Source organism: Falco peregrinus, chromosome 1 (genome assembly GCF_023634155.1).
Source record: "Falco peregrinus isolate bFalPer1 chromosome 1, bFalPer1.pri, whole genome shotgun sequence".
NCBI lineage: Eukaryota > Metazoa > Chordata > Aves > Falconiformes > Falconidae > Falco > Falco peregrinus.
Window position 1 is genome coordinate 68,759,565 of NC_073721.1, and position 22,795 is coordinate 68,782,359.

The following is a 22,795-nucleotide window of genomic DNA, read 5'->3' on the forward strand; positions in this document are numbered from 1 at the left end:
TAGCGTGTGAAGTCTCCAATGCGGGACTTGCCAGACAGTCTGTCAGAGTCTTTGGACTTCTTGGCTTTAGGAATGGGATTATCTTGAAAGGACAGTAATGCTTCCAAGGAAAGCAGTGTGGAAATTTTCTAAATTAACCCTTCAGCTTCTAATCTGTGGCCTTTGTGAAAGCACTCTTTGGTATTCTGAGAGTGATGCCTGCAATATAGATCCTTGGGTTTTGTTTTTTATAGAAAATTTTGCAACTCCTTCCAGAAAGGATTCATCAGAGATGGCAATTTCATAGTATTGGTAAGTTGATTTCCTTTTTTTTTTTGTTTTTAAATCTTAGGTTTTATTAGTAGCTATTACAAGTTTTTGCTGCTCATATCCTTAACCTTTAAGTGGCATAACAGGAATTATGGTCTTGAAACCCTTGCAAGCTACGGGAAGAAAAAAACCCAAAAGAACAAGCAAGCAGAAAAATCCACCAATGTAATGAATGCCCTCCTAGATGGAATTAAATCTGGCAATCTGGAAGTAGAACAGTGGTTGAGAAAGAACAAGGGAAGGTGGAAAGCTGCTTTTGTATTATTTTTTTCCTAGTTTTTTGTCTCGTAGTAATAAATTTCAAAAATGGAGTGAGATCTGTATTTGTAAAGGGGAATGCTGATGTTATGCATGTTAATGACTTGAGAATAATTTACTTTTAATGTACACATCCCCAGAAAACCCTTGGTGAAAGATGTTATGGGCTATGAGAAAGCTATGAAAGGTGATCTTTCTTTCCCACCCTCTGGCATTGAGAGAGTTGCCTGAGGATATCAAGTTCACCAAGATTAAATTGGAGATTGCCAAGGACTTGTTTAAAAGTTACTATCAAGTCTGACCGAGAGCTCTTAACATTGAAAGAAACAAAGAAAGAATAAACAAGCCTTTTTTTTTTTTTAAAAAAAATTTTCTTCTTTTTAGGGTTGATTTTAAAGAAGCTTCTTCACACTGGAAATTCATTAAAGGTATTGGAAAAAGTTGCATACTACTTTTGCTTTAGTTTTTAAGTTTTTAAGACAAGAATGAAGGGTGAATTTTTATGGAGAAAGCACATAAAGTCAGCTTTACCTCACTAGAACTACTTACAGTAGTAATGTGTTTTATATAGAGTAGCCAAGTTAAGAATGCGTGCAAATGGTTTGAAGGATTTTGCACAAAAGCAACATTTCATTGTTAGGGGCAAGGAAACTGGTTTTGGGGCTGAGGCTGTCTTGGAAGTGGAAGATCATGTACACCAAAGAGACCTTTGATGAGTAGTGTAATAATGGTTGACCACGGGACAAAAGCCACCCAGGTGTGATGTGTAGTTTTGGTACTGCGGCAAACAACTCTGCCACTCCTCTGTAAACCACCTGCAGGCTGGGCTGGAGCTGAGATTCTCTAGTGTGAGAGCCAGGAGGGGACTGCTGTGAGACTCCATCATCCTTCTTGAAGAAGGAGTGGAAGAGAGTAAAAGGGTCCTTCTGCTGCAGAAATTCCACTCTGTTGTAGTTTATGAACACATTTAGAAATTTTATGATGGTCTTTGTATTTACTGAAAAATTCACATGGCATCTTGCAGTCCTGTAGTTGAACAAGTAAATAGACACGTGATGGTTTTCTTGCACTTCTTTCTGTGAAAGAGATTCTGTGAGGCAAACAGCAGTGAAGGGGCCAGGGTTGTCCTTGCATTTCAGCCAGAGCAGCAGGTGCACTAGCTTGGCTCTGCTGAATGCTGGTGGTCTTATGGTCTGGCTGTTCTCATCTTTTCTACCACTCCCCTTCTTCTCCCTCCCAGGACAAATGGAAAGGCTTTTGTATGTTCTGGGACAAATTAACTTGTTGCTTTTTTCCCCCCCCCCTTAAGATACGGCGAGAGGGTGTGCGTCTCTTTCTTTTGTGGCTCCAAGCACTTCAAAATAACTGTAGTAAAGAACAGCTATGGATGTTTTCTTGCTTGATTCCTGGATTTTCATCACCACAATCTGAATATGGCCCCCGAACGCTAGATAATCTCATTAACCCTCCACTTAATGTTCAAGAAAGTAAGTAATTTGGTAATATTACTGAATTCTCTATGTAATTAAATCTCAGCACAGAAAAGGCAAGTTGAAGTAACAAAGAACTAACATATATATGTGCCCAGGGAGGTTATGGAGATCTTAATGAGTTTCTTGGCAGTTTGTCAGATCTTCTTGCAATAGTAACTTTATCTTTTTTGATCGTTTTTTAGGGTGGGTTGGTTTTTTTTTTTTGTGTTCTTCTTATTTTTCAAAGTATGGCTTAACACATAGCAGGTGAATATAAACTGACCAATTTTGTGTCATACTTCTGAAGAACTACAAGCAGATGCTGCATCTACTACAAACTTGCGCAGGTGGATTCTGCTTGTGTTGAACACTTGCACTGGCTTTGGCCTTATTCCAGAGAGCAAGTTAATGCGGAGCAGTTTCTGGTATGGCCTTCAAGAGAATGGTTGTTAGGGCAGTGCGTAAAGCCCAGTGGTTGATCTTCCTGCTGTATCTGTGTATGACCATGCAACTAAAGCTGTGGTATTCTTGTGGCTCAGAATCTTCCAAAAGAATTGGATCTTGTAAATTGCAAAACCTGAGGTCAGATGGGTCTGCATCAGTGGAAAGGCTTGAGCATTCTGAGATCAGCTTTTTCTACTTCCCAGTTTTGATTTACTTATTTTTTTATTTTCATGTGAACATCATTATTTTTTATCAATAGAGTGAGGATGATTTTTTTTTTTCTTAAGATCATGGTTAACGGCAGTTTTTCCTTTGACTGTTCACTCTAGCAGTAAGTATCAGATGCTGGTTATTTTGGGCAGCCTCTTGCCTCCTAACTCAATTTATTCCTGTTAGTAGGATTTTAAGCTCGTTACTAATGAATTACAATTGGATGGGGTCACAAGTGCAAACTGTATTCACATAAATGTGACTAAGTAGCTAACCACTTTTTCCTCTGAACATTAAGTGCTGCTGTTATCTTTTTTCCATCTCCACCCAATGTTTTAATGCTGACACAAGTGTGGAAGTGAGCAGTGTCTACTTGACTGGTAGTTAAATTTACTGAAACTTAACAATTCATTTCATAGCAGTATCATCTGCAGATGAAAGTTTGCTACGTATTTTAAGCCCTGTTTTGGAGTTATTTTGTGTTAAATCTTTACAGTGGGAGAGAAGGAACAAATCTAAAGTGGATGTAGGCAGTGTAGAAATGCAGTGTAGAGTGCAAAGAGTGAAATGCGAACTTCTAACTACAGGAGCAAGACAGAAATAAGCTCTGAAGTAGCTTCACTGTAGAGACAAAGGAAGGACAGAGCTAGTAAAACTTAACGCAGATATAGCTGATCAACTGCTAAATGAAGAAAATCATGAGAGATGTAAATAATGATTTGGTATCTGTGCAACAGGAATGTTACACTATGTTTGCACAAATTCCAAAAGAAATGGACTTATCCCTTTTAGAAAAATGGGTCTTGGCAGGTAGATTTCCAAGGTGCACAGGGAGAACTTAGTTGTTATCCACTGTGTTTTTAGGTAAGAAATTAATTCTGTGGTGGTTTATTAGCTAAAAATGTCCTAATTTCCATGAATCTATGGGTAGATTGTTTTGCTTGTAACTTTCTCTGCTTACCCAGTAACTTGGTAGATACTTATGCATGAGAAGAAACTGTCTAAATGTTAGATGTACTTCTTTTGTTCTTTTTGTTTAAATAGCTCAAGTGACTATAGAGGAAATCACTCCACTTGTTCCTCCACAATCGGGAGATAAAGGACAAGAAGATTTAACAAGCTATTTCTTAGAAGCACTTTTGAAATACATAGTAATTCAGGTATGTTCTATAGTTTTCAAGCAAACAAATATGAAGCAACTAACACCTGCTTGTGCATTTCAAGATGACATTTACTAGTAGAACTGCAAATGTATATTAAAAGGTTTTAAACGTTCCTCCCCATCACCCTTCCAGTGTTCTTTGTAAAAAGGAAATTCTTCTAGAAAATCTTCACTTGTTTTCTGTGTGAAGATTCATAGGTCTGGTACCACAGTGTCTTGAATCAGAGTACGGAGAAAAATCAAGACTTCTCAGTCACTTCTAGCAACGCTGATTCCAGCTCCCTTCCCATTTACACCTGCCCCTCCCCATCCTGTTGCCTTCAACCAGTGGAAGGATCAACTGGGCTTGCTCTTGTGTGGGTTTTGTTGTGGTCAGGAACTTTGTTTTTCAAACTGGGTGTGTGTGGGGGTGTGTGTGTGTGTGTATACACACACACACACATACATATATATATATATGTATGTATGTATGTTTCATTCCAAAGATCCGTTGCCCTAAAAATAGATCATAATAGAACTGTGGACTTTGAGTAGGGAACAGAGTGGAAAAAAGGTGAAAAAAACCCCAAGAAGTGGGGGGAGGGAAAGAAAAGCAAACCTTGCTTTATTTTATTTATGGTGGACTTGGCAGATTACCCAGCTCTGCAGGCAGATGAATTCTCCAGGACAAAGATGGAAACTGCATGTTGGATTTATTATTAAGAAGAACTTCCTGTGCTTTTCAGCAGGAAAATATTTCATAATGGGGAAGGCTTAGCACTTGTGATCCATGGAAGTAGATTTGTGTAATTCAACTTTAAAGTTGTATCTTGTGCTGCTTCTGTTGACAGACTTGTTTGTTTCATATTGCCAACCACACAAATGAATCCAAGTACCTATTATAATGAATATATGGACATTTGTTGGTTGAAATCGGTTTGACGTTTTGTTTTAACACGTGTTCAGAGTAGCATGGGTAGCTGTCCTTTTCTTATAAAACATTGTGAAATGTTCTATTAGACAACAGTCAATTTGGATTTACTCCCTGACTTGGCAAGATGATCATAAAAGCAGATGTATTTCTATTGGTTTCAGTATTTGATGTGTTCAAGTTCACTTTGAAGCAATGTTTTGGAAGAGAAAGTCTTTGTTTCATTGACATATCCTAGCTAGTTTCTCTTCCATCTTTTAGAAGTTTTTTATTACAATTCATATGATTTTGTTCCAAAGAAATAACTTACAAAGAAGAAATATCATCAGTTATCTTCCTCTTCTACTTCTAGATGTTTACTTTATCCAACCTCTTTTTTTTAAGGTTAAGAGTTTAGAATGGAAGAACAAGGAAAACCAGGAAAAGGGATTTTCATTTTTATTCTCAAATTTTAAGAAATACTACTTACCTTCTATTTTTCCAAACATCTGTAAGGAGACCAGCTTGTATAACCCTATACTTGGTAAGTGTTAACACAGCTGATAAAATCATATTTTCTCCAATAGAGAGCATAGCAAAGCCATTTTTTGCTTGAGTCACGTTGACTGTAAAGAACATTCTCCAAAAGTTATTTCTTATGAAAGAACATGTTATGGTTCCTGTTCATGAGTTTTAATTCTCTGTTTGTGGAGGCACCTGACCCTTTCTTTAGAGTCAATCTTGCTATATTAACCTGATTCAGGTGCATTAAATGTTCTTGTAAAACAGTTCTTTAATGTGACCTTTGTTGTTGATTTAAATTATGCTCTGAAGAGAAACTACTGCTGCAGAGAGAAAAAGTGTTAATCTGCTGTTCCTCAGGGGATGTTGGCTTTAGTTGTACAGAATCATAGTGGTTAGGTTGTACAGTGCTTGCTTGTAGTCAATGTATTTTGTTAAAAGCTTGCAGTAGGAAGAGGAAGCTAGGGTTTAACCCAGTCTTTAAAGCTGTTGGTGCTAGAATATATCTTTCCATCTAGAGAGTGGAATTTTAGTTAGGTTCGCTTAGCAAAAAAACTAGAGTTCTGCTCAGAAATATTTAGCACATTCTAAATTAGAACATTGTTTGCCCATCTTGATTTTGCTAGCTCAGGTTTGCATGCACCCATGCACATGTTGGTTGTAAACCAGCATAGTTCAAGACTCTAGTTTGCACAGTGATACCGTGTCTGATGAATCGTGGTCAACAACATTTTCACCGCTTTAAGCTGTCAATTCATTACTTGAGTAATATGGACACCTCACTACTCCTCTTACCTGTTGATGCAGTGTCTCACAAGGATTACTAGTGCTCTCCAGACACAATTTCATATTCTAAAATCAAGCTGTCGGGGAAGTTTGTTGAAAAGGTCTTAGTTTCTGCCAGTCCATGTACAAGTATTGGGATTGTGGCTTTCTTCAGAGATGGATGTTTCAAAACTATGTTCTCCTGGGAAAGGCAAACAGTGGGCCTTCTCATCTAGGGGAGAAGAAACAGTGTAAATCCAGCCATATGCAACAGGAGAAGAGAGTTGTGTGAAGATATTGAAGAGGTTCAGTGATAAAGTAGCTGCAAGAGGGATGCTGCTTGACATCCTGAAACAAGAAATATGGAAACAATATTTTTTCTTTCTCTGAAGATCTTGATTCAAGTCTTCCATAGGATTGTTCCTGTAGTCCTCTCTTTTTCTGTGAACCATAAACAAGAAACTTCCGGAGTCTTAGTAAAGAAGAGAACAGTGGGGAAGAAGAAGAAGAAATGGGCACAGACCTCCAAAACTGTTGTCAGTGCCTTAAACTGCAAAGTCAGGAACAATGACTAGGATTTTGGAAGACTACAGTAATGAAAGCAACAGAAACACTGGTAAGTAGAATAGTCTTTTCTCTAAGTTCTTCTCTGGCATGCATCTTCCCACCTTATTTGAAAACAACCGTGTGCCTGTTCTGAGCAAAATTAACAGCCATTAGGCACAAAACAGGGCAAACCTAAGAAACAGTTCTTGTGCTACTGGGGTAATGTTTAATTTAGGAGAAGTCATGAGATACAAATCAAAACTAGTTCTAGTAAGCAAGCATTGATAGAGGGCTTTACTGGAGATAGTATATTGGATTGATTTTTTTTTTTTTTTTTTTTTTTTCCTTTCTTTCTGTTAAGGTAGATTTACTGTGAGGGTGGTGAGGCACTGGAACAGGTTGCCCAAAGAAGTTGTGTCCGGGAAGTGTTCAAGGCCAGGCTGGATGAGTCTTTGAGCAACCTGGTCTAGTGGAAGGTGTCCATGCTTATGGCAGGGGGTTGGAACTAGATGATCTTAAAGTCCCCTCCAACCCAACCCATTCTGATTCTATGATTTTCAGAGAAGTATGTTGGTTGCAATAACAAGCACCAAGCATTCCAGTTACAAGAACATAGTATTGTGCCTCCTCCAAATCCTGGTTTGAATATTACAGGCTTAGAAGAGCCCATGAGATTGGGTTTTTGATAATTTTTTTTAACTTCTTTTAACATCTGTTTAGATCCTGTAAGACTGTCTCTAGAAACTGTTTAGTAAGAACTACAGGTATGGAGTAAGATTCCAGGGGCATTGTTTATTCCATCATAGCACCTTTCTGTGCCATTTCCAAGCCATTTAGATGTGCTCCTTTAAATAAAGGGAAACAAAGTGGGCTGTCCTACAGCTCTCTGCAGCTCTGCATTCCTTCTGAACCCTTTCTTGCCTGAGAAAGTAAGCATGGTCAAACCCACAAGTGTCCACCTTGTGTTTTTGCTGATCTTTTCATTTTCTACCCTGTGTATGTCTTCCACCACCTATAGCTTCCTCCCCTTTTTGCCATCAGCTTACATCAAGTTCCCAGAGCGCGAAGGGCAGAGGGTGGGGAAAGCCCAAAACAGAAAGGAAAAATGAAGGGTTGGGGAGAGGGAATATTTCTTCTTGTGCTATTTGAGTCAATCTAATAAGCTTATGTTTTGCTTTGGTTTTACATCAGCGTCCTCATCTGGAGCAGTGACATCTACTTCCAAGATGGACAGAAATGTGAAAATACAAGAAGTGACTGAAGGAGGATACATTTGAGAAGCAGCTGCAGGATATAATACAGTTGAGAGGGAATAGAGAGAGAGGATGTTCAGAGAGGATATCAAACTACAGAAGGAGACAGTGTGCTGCAAAGACATGTTTACTGTATGTCTGCTGGATGTCTTGTCCTTTTGAAAATACAGCCAGTATTGCAGCCTTCACACTCTGTTAAATGCTGATAGATACCAGAGAGAATTTATTTTTGCATCTTTAAACACCATGCTACCAGGCATTTGCTGATTGTGCTGTTATACATGCTTCTGTTTAAGATTTTTTTAATTATTAGTGTTTTCTTACTATCCTGCTGCTTTCCATAGAATGAAAACAATGTACTGGTTTTTATTTGTAGTAAATAAACTCTTTATAAGCTTTTTGGAAAGTATTCTGTCCATTTGTTACTTACTTAGGTGGATGGTATGCAAGAGTCATGTAGTTTTCCTCTAGGAATAACGCTTCCATTAAAAATAGTGGTTGTAACTTTAAAGTCTGTTTTGGAAACATTCCTCAATTTGGCAGCATCATGATGAGTTTATCACTACTTTTGTATGTGGCTGTTGAAATGGCTTCGAGCTATACCAGCTTGGATATCCTCAATGCTGGTGCTGGATGTTGTGTATTTGTAATGTTAATAAGAAAACCTTTACAGCAGTCTGGCAGGTAGGCTGTATTCACTTCAAATGCCTACAAGTATACATGGCTGTCATAAGTTGATTGCTTAGATAGCAGCGAAGAAATAATCAGTTACTATCCAGATTTGTTCCTCCTGAATTATGATACTGTAACCTGGCAGAAGTTATGCTGGATCCTTTAAAATGACTCATGACCTTGCATTAGGAAGATATACTCAGTGAACAACTTTATATTCTTCAGCCTGACTACTTTGCATCTTCTTTGACTCCCACCATTAGTATCTTTGAACTGCCTTCTGGCCTGTAAAACCATGGGGTGTATGTCTTACTCATGTACCGCCAGCTCTAGAGAAGGTCAGACTGTGCTGAAATGCCATCTCTGTCCAATCTATCACTCTCCATATCTGGGTAGGACAGGACCATCATTTTCCGTGCCTCCTTCCTTTTGGGTTGTGGGGGTTTGTTTTAGTTTGGTTTGGGTTTTTTGTTTGTTTTTTTTTGTTTGTATGTTTTTTAATATTCTGCCATCAGATGAAAATCATGATACTGAAATAGCAGCAGGGTGTGTTCTGACAGACAAATTTTCCACTACTTACTGTATTGGAGCAGGTCTCATACTCACCCTTCTAGAACTAGGAGTAGAGTTGGTATACCACTCCAAGAGAAATGCCATTAGCATCTGAAAGTTCCATAGTTGCTTCAGACTGATGATTGTTATCGCAGAACTGTTCTGCATCCTGTCTTGGGTTGTGAAACCCAGAAATTTTGACGTGTTGAGTTGACTGATGCATGGCTGGAGTTGAACTGGGCTGTTGATACTTGTCCCTGCAGAATTGTGCATCATTATGCACGAGTTAAAAGCTGTCTATCTGTTCCCCCACACCCCCCCCCGATCTGTATAAGATATTTACTGCACATGTCAATTCCATCCATATTGAGTTATTAAGGGCTGTCACTTTTTTCTGAAGCAGATTCAGGAATACTGATGAACGGTTAACATCTTTGCCACTAGCATGGGAGAGAACCAGAAGAGCTAAACGGTACTAAACCATCATGTAGAACATGGGGTGGAGGAAATGGAATTGTAGGCTATAGATCCCGAGTAACCACAGTTCCTGCCAGCTAGCATGCTACTGGAAATCGTTCATTACGTCCCCTGCAAGCCAGTACAGAAGCTATTGCCATGGAATCATCTTTCAGCTAAGTCATAGGAAGGTGCAAGTGCCCTTTCTCTGGTAGCAAATCCAGTAAAATTAGCTATTGCAGACATGGTCTTAGATGAAGCTGCAAAACTCACATGGCTTTGAAGCAGGATTTCTCTCTCTTGTATTCATCTTTCACCTATTGCAGGGTCAGAAGTGGCCGTGTTTATTGCAACTGCTGTTAGGATACAGTTTGGAATTACAGCTCTGCCATTGTAGCCATGATTAGATATTGGGATCTGTATCAGTAAAGGATTGATGACCCTTATGCTGGTTATATTGCTTTATTGTGGATTGCTGGCCACCAACATAGAGATCTTTCCAAGGATGCGTTAGGAAATCTGGTGATCCCTTGCATGTGAACCGCATCTGCTTTTCGCAGTAGGTTTGATAGTAGGGGATAAGTAAACATACAGGACTCTTAAAAGGCTGTAAAACAGTATGAGTTACATAAATTGTTGCTTAGTAACTTGACTGTAAATAGTTCTTAAAAATTAAGAGATTTGACAATATCTTAATTCTATGTGAAAACAGCTTTCTAGCATAGGCCATATTCTAGTCTAGCTAACAGTTGTTTTGCTGCTTAGAACTCCTTTGTTGTTTTCAATGAAAGTGTGAAGTAGTGAGTTTGCTGACATATATCTTTAAACGTTGAGTACAGCATGTAGCTTACAAAAAGCTAAAAACAATGAAATGTTTACCTGTTTAGAAAAAAAAACACAAGCAAGGATGTGAGTCTATAGAAATCACTTTCAGATAAAAATTAAAGGTTTTGCATAGCAGAGTCAAGTTGCTGTCTGTTGGATGAATGATACTGTCTCCCTCCAGGAAAAAATTGCAGCCTTTTGATGTCTTCTAGTCTATTTTCTCTATCGCATCCATTTTGGCACATCTTGGGATGAGTTGTGCAACAGGGAATATGAAAAAACAGCTCTGAAAGCTCACGTGTATTTGTTATGGGTTTAGGATTTCTTTCTTAAATAGAGCTTTCTCTCGGCACATATTTTTAAGATATTCTGTTTTCTTACAGATATACCACAAATGAGACCAAAGCCACACTATGTAATGGTTAAGAAAGATGCTGAAACCAATGAGGCAATATATTGCACAAAGGAACCTTTTATTAAGGCTCGTGTTATTGTCATTCGATGGCTGGTGTCTTTCTGGCTTGAGCCAAAACCTCATGCAGGACCTCATATTCCTGGGATGGAAGGTGAAAATGTGCCAAAGAATATTCAGGTAAACCCAAATATACAAAAAAATTGTTTTCATGTTTTTGTCTTAATGATTATGTCAGCAGTGTGCACTGCTCTGATAATTATAACTAAGGAAGAATTAAAAAAAGGAATTTCTGAAGAAGTTTTCTGCTTATGAATTCACTTTAGCAGGACTCACTATACTGCTTTTTTTTCTCTTTCAAATGTTTTGTTTTTAGTCAAATAGACATAAGAAACGTTGAAGTGCAGTGAATCCTATTGTTGGTTTTTTTTCTGAATTCTTTGTACTCTTCTAAGTTATACTGTTGTATACAACTTATATTGTACTGTTCAGCTCTACTGAAAATGAGCCCTGGAATATGCCTTTTATTTTTGTTTCAGAGAGCAGCTGCTAGCATGGCTTCAAGGGAGGACAGCAAAAACGACAGTACTGATAAGCAGGATAAAAATGCAGAGCCAGAACAATCTCATTCTAATACCAGTACTCTAACAGAGAGAGAACCAAGTTCTTCGAGCCTCTGCAGTATTGATGAAGAGCATTTAACTGATATTGAAATTGTCCGGAAAGTCTTTTCTTTTAAAAGAAGTAATGTTAATTTTCTAACTGAGATATTTCGACAGGTAAAGAACCCTCTTTAGAATGCAAGAATCTTGATTATTGTAGATGATCATCGTGTTGTCTTTTTATTTCAAGAGTATTTGCTAAGTAGAACATTACATAAACTTACAGATTTTTTTCTGTCATCTTGCTTTAAGGTTTCGGAACTGAAAAGTTAGAATTCTGAAATATTTTCTGTTTAGAATATCCCTGGTTCCTGTTTTTTTCTAATTGTGTTTTTTTAATAACCATTTCAACAACATCTAACTTGGACTTTACAGGTCCTGTTAGACAGGAATGTTTAATCTTTTCATGTAGCTATGAGAGCTCACAACCAAGCGTAATAAAATAAGCCTCCTGTGGGAGTCTGCAGCTGTTAAAGAGCTGTTTTAGGAGCAGTTGAATGTCCTTACCTTGACAGTGTTCATCAGAAGGGTGGGACAGATGGCTATAGAAGGTAATAGATTCTGCTTCTGACTTTACTGCAACCAGAAACGTTAGCTGAGCATACTCAAAATAGTGTTTCTCAACTGCAAGCTATCAGACAAATTTAAACTGAGAACATATGCCAGAATATGGAGTCTTTATTAATGATGTGAAAATACATAACTTTGAGTTCAGTGTGGGAAAATAGAACAAGATAGACTTTCTTTATGCCCTGTACTATAGGTAAAATATGAAGAGACTTTTCTGAGTAACAGTAAAAAAAAGGTACTAAATTTCAACTGAAATGCATGACACTAACTGCTTTAAACAGCAGAAGACTAAACATTTTAAAACTTGGGTATATCTGGATCAAATGGATATTTTCAAATGAGGCGAATAAATGTTAGAAGCTTATCTATGTCCAGTGTGTTGAAGAGCCTTGGACACATTATTGAAGATCAAATGGAGTTACCTGAATTCATCTGCTGCTCAAGGGTTTATTGATAGTCTATTTAGAAACTGCCCACCCCCCTCCAGGGGAAAAGGGACAGCAAAGGCAATTTTATTTGTTCTTTTCACAAGGCACCTCTGAGTTATGTAGATTGTTTGGACTTCATGTGTGGTTGTGAGATCTCATTTAAGTCATTGTTTATCCAGAAGTTTTCAGTGTAAGTTCATTTCTAACATGCCAGATCTTTGCAGTGTTTCTAAAACATTAGAGCTAAGTTGTTCCAGTCAGGAGGAGGTTTCAGTTGTACTGAATGGTGGGAAGATTCTAGAAAATAATGCAATGTAGGCTCCAGGGTACAAAAAAAAATGTATGTGGGCTTGCAGAAGACTGTTGGACTTGAGGTATGATAGTGTGTGACTGATGAACTTGTCAGATGAATTCTTTAATACACAGCAAAATTATTTTTTGTGTGCAATACTGGTATGAAATGTCTGCTTCCAGAGAGAGAACATACCGCTTGTGTCAAGTGGGCGCTCCTTGAAGACACGGGCAATGATTTTTCAACATTCAAAGCATGGACTCCATAGAAATATGTGTTAGGGTAGTTTATTTGTTCTTTTTAAAATACAATTAGGGCATCATGGTCTTTGGTAAATGAATTTATACTTAGTTAAAGCCTTACTAATGGTAGAAGTTTCTGATCTGTGACTGTTACCAGCACAGCAGATCCACAAAACCTCCTGAAGAGGGCGCTGATCAGCCATCGCACTGACTCAAATGCACAATTTTTTGAAACTAATTCTGAAGTCTTTTCAGGGAGTTATTTGTTTTAAGGCTACTGTTTTGTAAACTCTCATTTGGCTAAAATTAAGGTACATGGCTGCCAGTGTTTGTCACTTGATTTTTTCTTAGGCATTTAGAACGGATTTAACTTCACTCTTCCAAGCCCTGTGGATGGAAGATGTAGTAGAAACTTCTGCTGACACATTTTGCATACTTTGGATGAGTGAATCTTAATTTCAACAGGTTAGATGTTGAGTAGATATGCCTGTATGGATGCTTATATCTCCTCGTTTGGCAGTGAAGTTTTCAAAGTACTTTCTTGACAAGTTTTCTTGTCAAAACATTTTTATTCATGTTTTCATTTTATAGATGAAGTGAGAAAACATTTAGGTTTAGGAGTAAGTCATTTGTTAGGATCCTGCACTGGCTGTATTTTTTTCCCCCCTCATCCCCTAGAACTTGTACATTATAGAGGGCAACTTGATTTCAAGTGTTGTAACTGGTTTTTTGTTTCTTTTTCTACTCCCAGGCATTTCTGTTGCCAATATGTGAAGCAGCTGCCATGAGGAAAGTGGTAAAGGTGTATCAGGAATGGATTCAGCAAGAAGACAAGCCTTTATTTATGAAAGAACCTGAAGAAATAATGCAGTGCACAGCTGTAGACTGTGGTGAAAATGTTGTTGACCACAATTCATCAGAGAAAGCAAAGGAAAGAGAAGAGGTAAAAGACTGTTGGTTAATATTTGTTCACCTTTTTGATACACTAGTAGGCAGAGAAGTGGTCTCCTCAACAGATTATATGTGGTTTAATTTGATGTCAGAGCATTTGTTGTGGAAAATCAGTGGTAATTAAAAGTACATAAATGGGCTACCAATTTGATCCATTATTTGTAGATTTTTAATGTGGTTTGTTCAGCATAAAATTTCATCGTTTCATGAACTGTTCTAAAGATGTGGATTATACAGTATGTCAACCTTCAGCTGTATAAAAATTACGTACAAATAAAGGGATGAGGAAAAACATAAAAATGCATGTCTACAAATCTGTGGGATTTTAAGAAAAAGTATTTTTCAGGAAAAAGGGATGAACTCCAGTCACGTTAGAAATTCAAACTGGGCAAGAAATGGCTGTTACGAAGACACGTTGCATAAAATGTCGGAAAATGATACTGAGGAGCAAAATGTACGAGCTGGGGTGCAGTCAGTGTTGCAGGTATGAAATAGACTTGATATCTAATTTTCATCCTCATAATAAAGCTCTTGTTATCAGCACATAAAGAGTGGGATATAGCACAAGGGAATCCCAATCCCATGCTCCCTCAAAGCATCTCTGAACTGAAAAATTATTTTAAAATTTAAAAGTATGATGATAAATAGTGTTAGAATAATGACAGTTGTTCACTGTATCTTTATTGACTTTACATAGGACAGTGTATACACAAGTGTTGGATAACACAGAAAAACTTTTTTGGTTTTTTTAGTCAAGACATGCATTCTGCACTGCATTGTATCACAGAACAAATTCTCATTTGAGTGGCAATCTTCAGATTATTTTAATTAAGTGTGTAATGAGAATGTTTAGAAGCTTTTTTCTTTTAAGCTATTAGTCACCACACACAAACCTTCCAAACCTGAGGTTTTCTTAATCTGAATAATAAAGTTTACACGTGTATTTTCTCATCTTTATCTGAATTACAGATTGGATGAGTACATAAGTTTTTGAAAAAATTGATCAGACACCACAAGTCTCTACTTCAGTGATATCCTTAAGGAATGGGAGAGTTGCAGAAGTTCCCTAACTTAAGTTTTCTAGCTGCTTCTAGAAAATTTGGCAGGGTAGAAATCATGTTAATTTCAAATGTTCAGCAAAATGCTTCACTGAAGTTGAGGATATAGAAAATCAACCGTGTATAATTTGAGAGTCTTTTGAAATGCTCTAAAAGTCATATGTGTGCATTTTATATATGATATGTGCATGCACGTACATACATCTAGGTGTGTATTTGACTCTAGCCTCTGTAATATTCTTTTATCCAGAAGAAAATTGTTTCTGAATAAAATAAAATAAAATGACATGTACATTTGCCACTCCACCACGTGCACTTTTACTGTGGGTGCCCATGCTAATTAGAACTCACTATTTTTACCACAGCTTGAATGATTTCCTGAATAGGGTTTCCTGTTGTGCTGTACACTGTTATATATTGAAACAGACTTTGTAACTGAAATAACTTTTAAATTCAAATATGTTACAGTAATTTAAACTTCATGATCTTTGCATGCAATGAATATGAATAGAATGTGAAGTGTTTCTGAGAAAAGAAGCAGTGAAGTCTATTTATCTGTTTGCAGTGTATTACTAAGGTTTACACATCTGAGAATGTCTGGGAGATTCTTCATGTTGAATTTTTTTGGACAAAGGTTTATTTGGCCAGCAAATATATTTTTATGCCTGAAGTGGAGTCAAAACATCATTTGAAACCAGTACCATGTCTGAATTTGAGAGGTTTCCTTAACTGGAACCATATTTGGCTTTTTCTGTGAATCAAGAACCCAAGACTTCTGTCCATTTAATTCTTGCATAGAGTTATTTCTAGGCACTTACGAGTCGGGTAGGTTCATTAATTGAGGCTAGTGAATGTAAAGCTGCATACTAATAGTTTTACATCATTAAAATCCAAAACTGTCAGTAGAGGGAAATTACAACTGTAGAACCAATGATTACCTGTACATGTGGATTAAGAAAGACAAAGAAAAAAATTGTAACTCTAGGGCTCACTGTGAGTCAAATACTTCCTAAACGTAGGTAAAAATATAACAACACCTCAGTAGTAGCTCCTGTAACACCTACAGTGTCCTTGCCTACTTTTTTTTTCCATCATTTTCATTCTGAAAGCCCTAATTCACTGTCCGCTGAAGTCAGCCACTTTGGGGAAGTTAACCTGTTTCCTACTTTTGGTAAGCCTTACTGATCACGGTGGGATTAATGCTGTACTTTCCTAGAACATAATACAGGCCTTATGCCGAAGCACACACTGTTACCAGGACTATTTCACGTAGTTTACCATATTTTATACTAGTTACTTGCTGGCTTTCAGGTGGAACTTTCTCAATCATATTAAAATGATAGTGGACAGATTTCTCCATCATATTAAAATAATTGTATTGAGTAGTTTGTTGTACCATCTGTCTATCAGAGCAAAAATACACAAATATATTTTTAGGAAAAAAAAATGGGGAAAGAACAGTCTTATTGCTTTATCATCACATCAAGGTAACTTACATTTAAGTATATACTTCTGAGTGCATGTGCAGCCTTTCTGTTAATCATCGATTTTCTCCTCTTGGTTACTGTCAACTGAATTGGTGAAAACATCAAAGTGCTTCAAGCTCATAACATCCACTCTTTTCTACTTATAGGTTTTTATAATAAATTCTTCAAATATATTCTTTCTTGAACCTGCAAATGAAATCAAAGCGCTGCTGGATGAACACACTGATATGTGTAAACGCATTCTTAATATCTACCGTCACATGGTAGTCCAAGTGACTATGGACAAGAAGACATGGTAAAATGCTAATGCTTTTATCTTAAGATTATTTGTTCAAAATATAAATGTGAAAGTTTACTTCGTGGTAAACACAGTAGAATGGTATTGACTATGTGAACCAGTTTCTCTAAATCAGTAAATATGTGGACTTTTAACATTACAGACAATTTACCACAAGGGCAGGGGTTATCTGCTCTGTTAAAGCCAGTAGTAAGGACCTAGTTAGTTTGAGGCAGGTTAGCCCTCAGTGAAGAAACAAGTAAGCTAGGATATGCAGACTGCTATTAAGGAGCTACTGATGCCTTTTCCAGGGCATTTTGCTCATGTGTCAGAGTGCTAAAATACAAAAACATACATGAAGCTTCACAACCATATTCACAGATAAATAAAAATTCCTCAGATAAGCATGGATAACTGTTACAATCAGATGTAGGTTGCTCTTGATCTGTAACCGTTTACAAGAGTTCCTGTACTGTTTAACTGGTTAGTTCCTTTCTAGCGCTTAAGGTGTCTAGCAGGTGCAAAGGACCCCACCTTCATTCTGTTATTTCCCCCTCTCCTTTAATTAGCAATCTCTAATGAGGCAGTATATTGCCACCATTCTCCATTGCAAGGAAGTAGTAGCCAAGGGGATTTCAAATGGCTGATTTACTCCATTTTCACTTGACTTGCATGGAGTCTGTCACTACCATTTCCTAAACTCCGAGTAAGTTGAGTTGGCATTACATACCTTGTGAAGCTTGTCTCCTCTTGTGAGGAAATAAGGAGTCAGTTCAAGGCTAGACACTGTGAAATTTGGGAGTAATAAGAGAAAACAGATTCCACTAGATCAATGTTTTCTTGCCCAGTTTCATGTTACTGTAAAGAAATTACTCTAGACTATGATGGTAAAGGTTGTGCCGCAAGAAATATTTGATGAGGTACATTCATAATAATGTAAACTTTGCCTGTAATTTTAGGTTGTTGAAGGTGATAGTACTTGAATGACCTGGCAGAAGGTGTTAGGAGGGCAACAGGGTTTCCTCACTCTCAAGTGTGAAAAGAAGATTGGAGTAATTTCTTTTGCAAGAACCAAGTCAGGCTGTTTGTAATCACTGTTCTGTTTTGAGTGTGTTTGAGCAAATCAAGCTCGGTTTCTATCTGTAAAAGTATCCTGGTGTATACAGAACCACAGCAAAATGGTAACTCTGAGTTTAATATCGTTTTGCAGGGAACAGATGCTACTTGTGCTGCTCAGGGTTACTGAATCTGTGCTGAAAATACCACCCCAAACTTTCTTGCAGTATCAAGGAAGAAAAAACTCCACTTTAGCTGGAAGACTTGCAGGACCTCTTTTCCAGGCAATTAAACATAAATTCACTTTAATGAATTCATCTTAATTTTGACCAAGTGATTAGATGCAACAACGACTGTTGGTGGTTTGTCATCTTATATCGTTGTTCTTGTTACCCAGATCATGTGAATGGTGTGCGTTAAAGAACTGGCTACATTTGTTACTTTGTCTTATATTTAATGACACTGTGACAACAGTTTTTGGGGTACTGTGAAATTAAAAAATTGCTGTCCTTTAGTTGAGTTGGCATAACTGGCAGTGTGTACAGTTTTAGCCTGCTTCCATTGCAGAATTAGCTCAGGTCAGCACAAAATCTTCTGTGCCATCTGTGCCTAACCAACTGATTTTTTTATTCCTGACAATAAGCTGTAGGAGATGCTTTCAAAGTTTATAGTTGCAGAGTGTTGTTGTGGTGGCTTCTTTGTAAATGAGATCTGTAAAGTCTCCAGATTCTTTAGTAGGGAAAAAACAAGCATACGCAAGATACAAATGTGATGAGAACAGTATTGCAAAACTTTTTGGCAAAACTTGTAAGATACCAAAAGACTTTTCATGAGTCAAACCAGTCGTTCCTTTATCTAAGTCAGAAGTCCATGTGAATGTAACACTTGACGATTCATGAAAATTCTGTGTGTACAAGTGAGGAAAAAGTGTCAGGACTACACAGAAATTTCTGTGGCAGTTAGAAACTTCCTTTTAAGCAGTAGTATTTGAGTGTTGTCATCTTGTGTTCAGAACCCAACTTTTCTCACTTTATTCTTTTAGACTCTTATAGTAGCTTGGATCAAAGCGAATCTAAATGTGTACATCTCTCGAGAACTTTGGGATGACTTGCTGTCCGTAATGTCATCACTGACATACTGGGAAGAGCTGGCCACTGAGTGGTCACTGACAATGGAGACACTAACTAAAGTATTAGCTAGAAACTTGTATAGCCTGGACCTCAGTGACCTGCCGCTGGATAAATTAAGTGAGCAGAAGCAGAAAAAACACAAAGGCAAAGGTAAGACAACACTGTATACACCTCATCTGAATTTGAGCTGGGGTAATGAGATCCTGGGCACAGCATAATTTTGGTCTGGCCTTTTTAGTATACCTAATTAGGTGTTTCTTATCACCTGAAATAACCTGATTTCTCTAAGGTGAGGCTGCTTTTTAGAACCACCACAAAACCTTCACATGAAAATTCAGTCTAGCAAATAGCCATGTAGTTCTTAAAGGTGTGTTGAATTTAACCTAAAATGTTACACTGTAACGGGTTATGCTTTTCTCCTTTTATCAAAGCAATTAAATAGTTGAGTCCCAACCATAACTTCTTGAAAGTAACAAAGATTACACATCTGGTAAGAGTTAGCTAGCAAGTGGCTATTGGAAACACAATTGGACTATTGGTCCTGAAATCCAATGAGTGTTGTTTAAAGATGAAGTGTAAGGTGCACATAGTTTTGCTTGGGAACTAATTCATTGCTAAGCCATAGTGAAGACGCATTTTGTTGAAGTGACCTTGTTGGACTATTTAAGCGAAAAGACACTTTTAATAATCCATATGAATGGTACCAGTTTTTAAACTGATTCCTAAACAATGCGGGAAATGCTCTAGGACATAGTATGGGGAGAGGAGGTGGCTACTTGCCACGTAATGGTACAGTTCTAGAACTGGTAAGGGACAAGAAGACTGTCCTACTGGGTAGAGGGTGGATTGAGAACTGCAAAACCTGGATTCTCTTCCCAGATCAGGGACTGACTTTCTGCATGTGACCATGAGCAATAATTTCTTTGTTTCCACTTCTGTAAAACATGTGTAGTAATACTGTTCTCCTTTAAAAAGTGCTTTGAGATCTAATAGTGAGAGGCAGGGTTATATTTAGGGTGAGTAATAAAGATGGGGAAAAAAGTGTCATTTTTAGTCTACTTATCTCGCTGCATTCTGATTGATGTGTTTCTGCAGTCAAACGTGAGGCAAGGTACTTCCTGCTAATATCCTAGGGTTTGTCAGTGAGAAGTAATCTATGTAGATTCCCTCTCTTAAAGAGGATGTTCCTGTAGGCTGTTTTTGGTAAAAACATTTCATACGCTTCCACATTTCTCATCTCGGGCAGAGGCATTATTCACACTTTTGTTTTGTTCTTCTGGTGTGTGACAACTGGACAAAATTACATTTCTTTGTAACTGACCGAGAAGTTGTTCAGAACCATGCATTTTTGTTTTCCTATACTATACATACTCAGCTTTCTGCTTTTCCTTGCAAAAGACACCATTAAAAAAAAAAAAGTCGTCTGATGTGGGAGAAGAATGTGTATAGTTACTTGAATATAGGCTTAAAAACCATTTTGAATCATCTTTATCACCCATACAGAGCCACTTGAGAAGAGTTTATGTTAGCCTTCAGTAACAGAGTTCTAGAAAAAGCCTCTGTTGTTAAATGTGAGTCACAGAGTTAAATCCAGCTTTGGAAGTAATACATGTCATACAAATTATGCCAAATTTCTTTGGCCCTGTTTATTTGCTATTAATAATGAACATGTTGTACTAGGGCTCACTTTCCAAGAAGATGCCTTGTTAATGATTGTAATTGTTTATCATGTATAATTTCGGATTACATGAGTTCAGTGTGGATAAGGGGCATACACTGCAAATATTCTTTAATTAACTTCTTTTTTTTACATACAGTTGATTTTGCTAGCTCCTCATAGAGCTTTATTTACTTCAATATAAATTTCTAATCTGAATATGTTCCATCTTGTCTTAATCTTAGTGTAGTATGTTTTTGTTAATTTCCAAAAAGCCTTGTTCTCTGAGCCCATCATCGCATGTTTTTACTTTTGCATTTCATATTAAAGATATTTTATCATCTTTATTTCATTTTCCTCAAATGTCACTACATTATTTGAAAAACACCCACAATTTTAATGGTCTGTAATGTATGATTTTGTGTGTCTTGTCTAATAGGAACAGCAAAAGAAAAATCTGTATAGTTACACATTTTATCAGGCTACAACCTTTGTAAACCCAGTTTTCTTGTGGTTTTGCACTTGATTGGTCAGAAAAGAAAATTGCACTAGTTTAGCAGCACCAATGCTTCTGAAAAAGTTTGAGTACCCCTCAGTGTTAATGCTGGCTGAGTGCATTTGTACATTTAAAACCCAATAATGAGCTGGTTTAACTTTTGAAACCATGCTTGGTTCCATAACATGATTTATTCTATCCAGCTTTGAAACTCTTCGAAAGGACACAACTACAAATATTTGGTGAACAGAAGTGAATAGATTTGCAATTCTATTTTTGCAGGAGTTGGGCATGAATTCCCAAAATCTTCAGTTGATAAGTCCTTTTCTAGAGGCTGGAGCCGTGATCAGCCTGGACAAGCACCAATGAGACAACGCAGTGCTACAACCACTGGCTCTCCAGGAACAGAAAAGGCAAGAAGCATAGTGCGGCAGAAAACAGTTGGTACGTATCTGTAAAAGCTGATATAAGTGACATTTGGGAGAGGGTAAGGAATTAATAATCGACTTTTGTAGCCACGTTGATAACTTCTTTCTGCAAAAGTATACCATCTATAATAATTACTTAAATGTGTATGTTATGCAGCCTTATGTGCTTTGAAGGTAGCTGAGTAGCTTGTGTTACTAGAATGACATTTACTGCAAATGGAAGTAATGCAGTTTATGTATAAATTCTTAATAAGTTTGATCACATGCTTAAGCTGGATTAACTATAATGGTAAACTAGTACTGTTGTATGTGTATGAAAGAGAAAAAAGCTCAAATGGTTTGAGCAATGGTATGGATAAGTGGGTAATAGAAGGCTTTTTAAGTGCACTTTTTCATAAGCTGCACAAAATAATAGGCTTGAGTGTTTTCCAGCTGTGCAAAGAAAAGTGTGAGAAATATGTCTATGTCTGCATAGTGTATAAAATGTGTTGTCTTTTACTTTACCCCGGATCTTACATTAATGAAAGATTGGCACAGATCTGTGCAATTTTCCATTTCTGGAGTCATCTATTTCTCAACTTCATTACTTGCAGGTACTGTTTCCTGTGTTAGAAATGAGGGATGCTAAACAGTGCTTTAGGTGGATTGCTCAAAAGAAGACTGATTAATGTTCATATGATTTGCTTAGCATATCTTAACATGAACTGGACTATGAATTTCTTTGTTATCTCATCTTGATGATCTCAGTGCTATTCCTTATGCAAAGGAAAATTACCTTTTAAGGAATATCTCTTGCTTTTTCACTGTCTCTGTAGTAGTAGTGGTTTCAGTCATGGTGTGGCCTTGCTTCACTGATACTGCATGGAAGCAGGTACATTCTGATGGTTTTAGAAACTGGGGATGCATATTGGCAGCTGAAAATATAGTTGTATTAGCTTTTCAGAAATTAACATTTTCTTTCTTTTTCCAAAAAGATTTGCAGTTATTTTTCTTTTAAGTCACAGAGGTCATTTAGCCAAAGTTTTTATTTGAATATTCTTCAAAGTTCTCCATTTAAAAAAAATTATTTTCTCTTAAGGGTTTTTTGGGTGTGGGAGAGTTAATTATTCTATAAGCAGTATAGGCACATTAGAAAATGAAGTTACTACTCCAAAATTTACTGTGTTTTTCATGCATTAAAATACTACACAGTTTTCCTGTATCTCATGCTGACAGCACCTACTTTGACTAAAGTTTTCCTTATGGATCACAGATACTTTAAATGTAATTTCTGCTTCTCTGCAGGGTCTGTGATTAACTGTTGTGGTGTTTTTT

The 22,795-nt window shown here is 37.2% G+C and overlaps 1 protein-coding gene across 13 annotated transcripts in view; it reads left to right on the top strand.

The window, feature by feature from the left end:
* Positions 1-22,795, top strand: part of RALGAPA1 (Ral GTPase activating protein catalytic subunit alpha 1) — a 132,900-nt gene that overhangs the window by 14,835 nt on the left and 95,270 nt on the right. For all 13 annotated transcript variants that reach the window (XM_055792983.1, XM_055793090.1, XM_055792721.1 and 10 more), the window contains exons 4-16: positions 234-291; positions 952-995; positions 1,877-2,054; positions 3,738-3,853; positions 5,150-5,288; positions 10,719-10,927; positions 11,287-11,526; positions 13,693-13,884; positions 14,239-14,376; positions 16,584-16,732; positions 17,925-18,054; positions 18,813-19,050; positions 21,336-21,497. In XM_055792983.1, the coding sequence (XP_055648958.1) occupies positions 234-291; positions 952-995; positions 1,877-2,054; positions 3,738-3,853; positions 5,150-5,288; positions 10,719-10,927; positions 11,287-11,526; positions 13,693-13,884; positions 14,239-14,376; positions 16,584-16,732; positions 17,925-18,054; positions 18,813-19,050; positions 21,336-21,497 (1,993 nt within the window). The remainder of the gene's footprint in view (positions 1-233; positions 292-951; positions 996-1,876; positions 2,055-3,737; positions 3,854-5,149; positions 5,289-10,718; positions 10,928-11,286; positions 11,527-13,692; positions 13,885-14,238; positions 14,377-16,583; positions 16,733-17,924; positions 18,055-18,812; positions 19,051-21,335; positions 21,498-22,795) is intronic.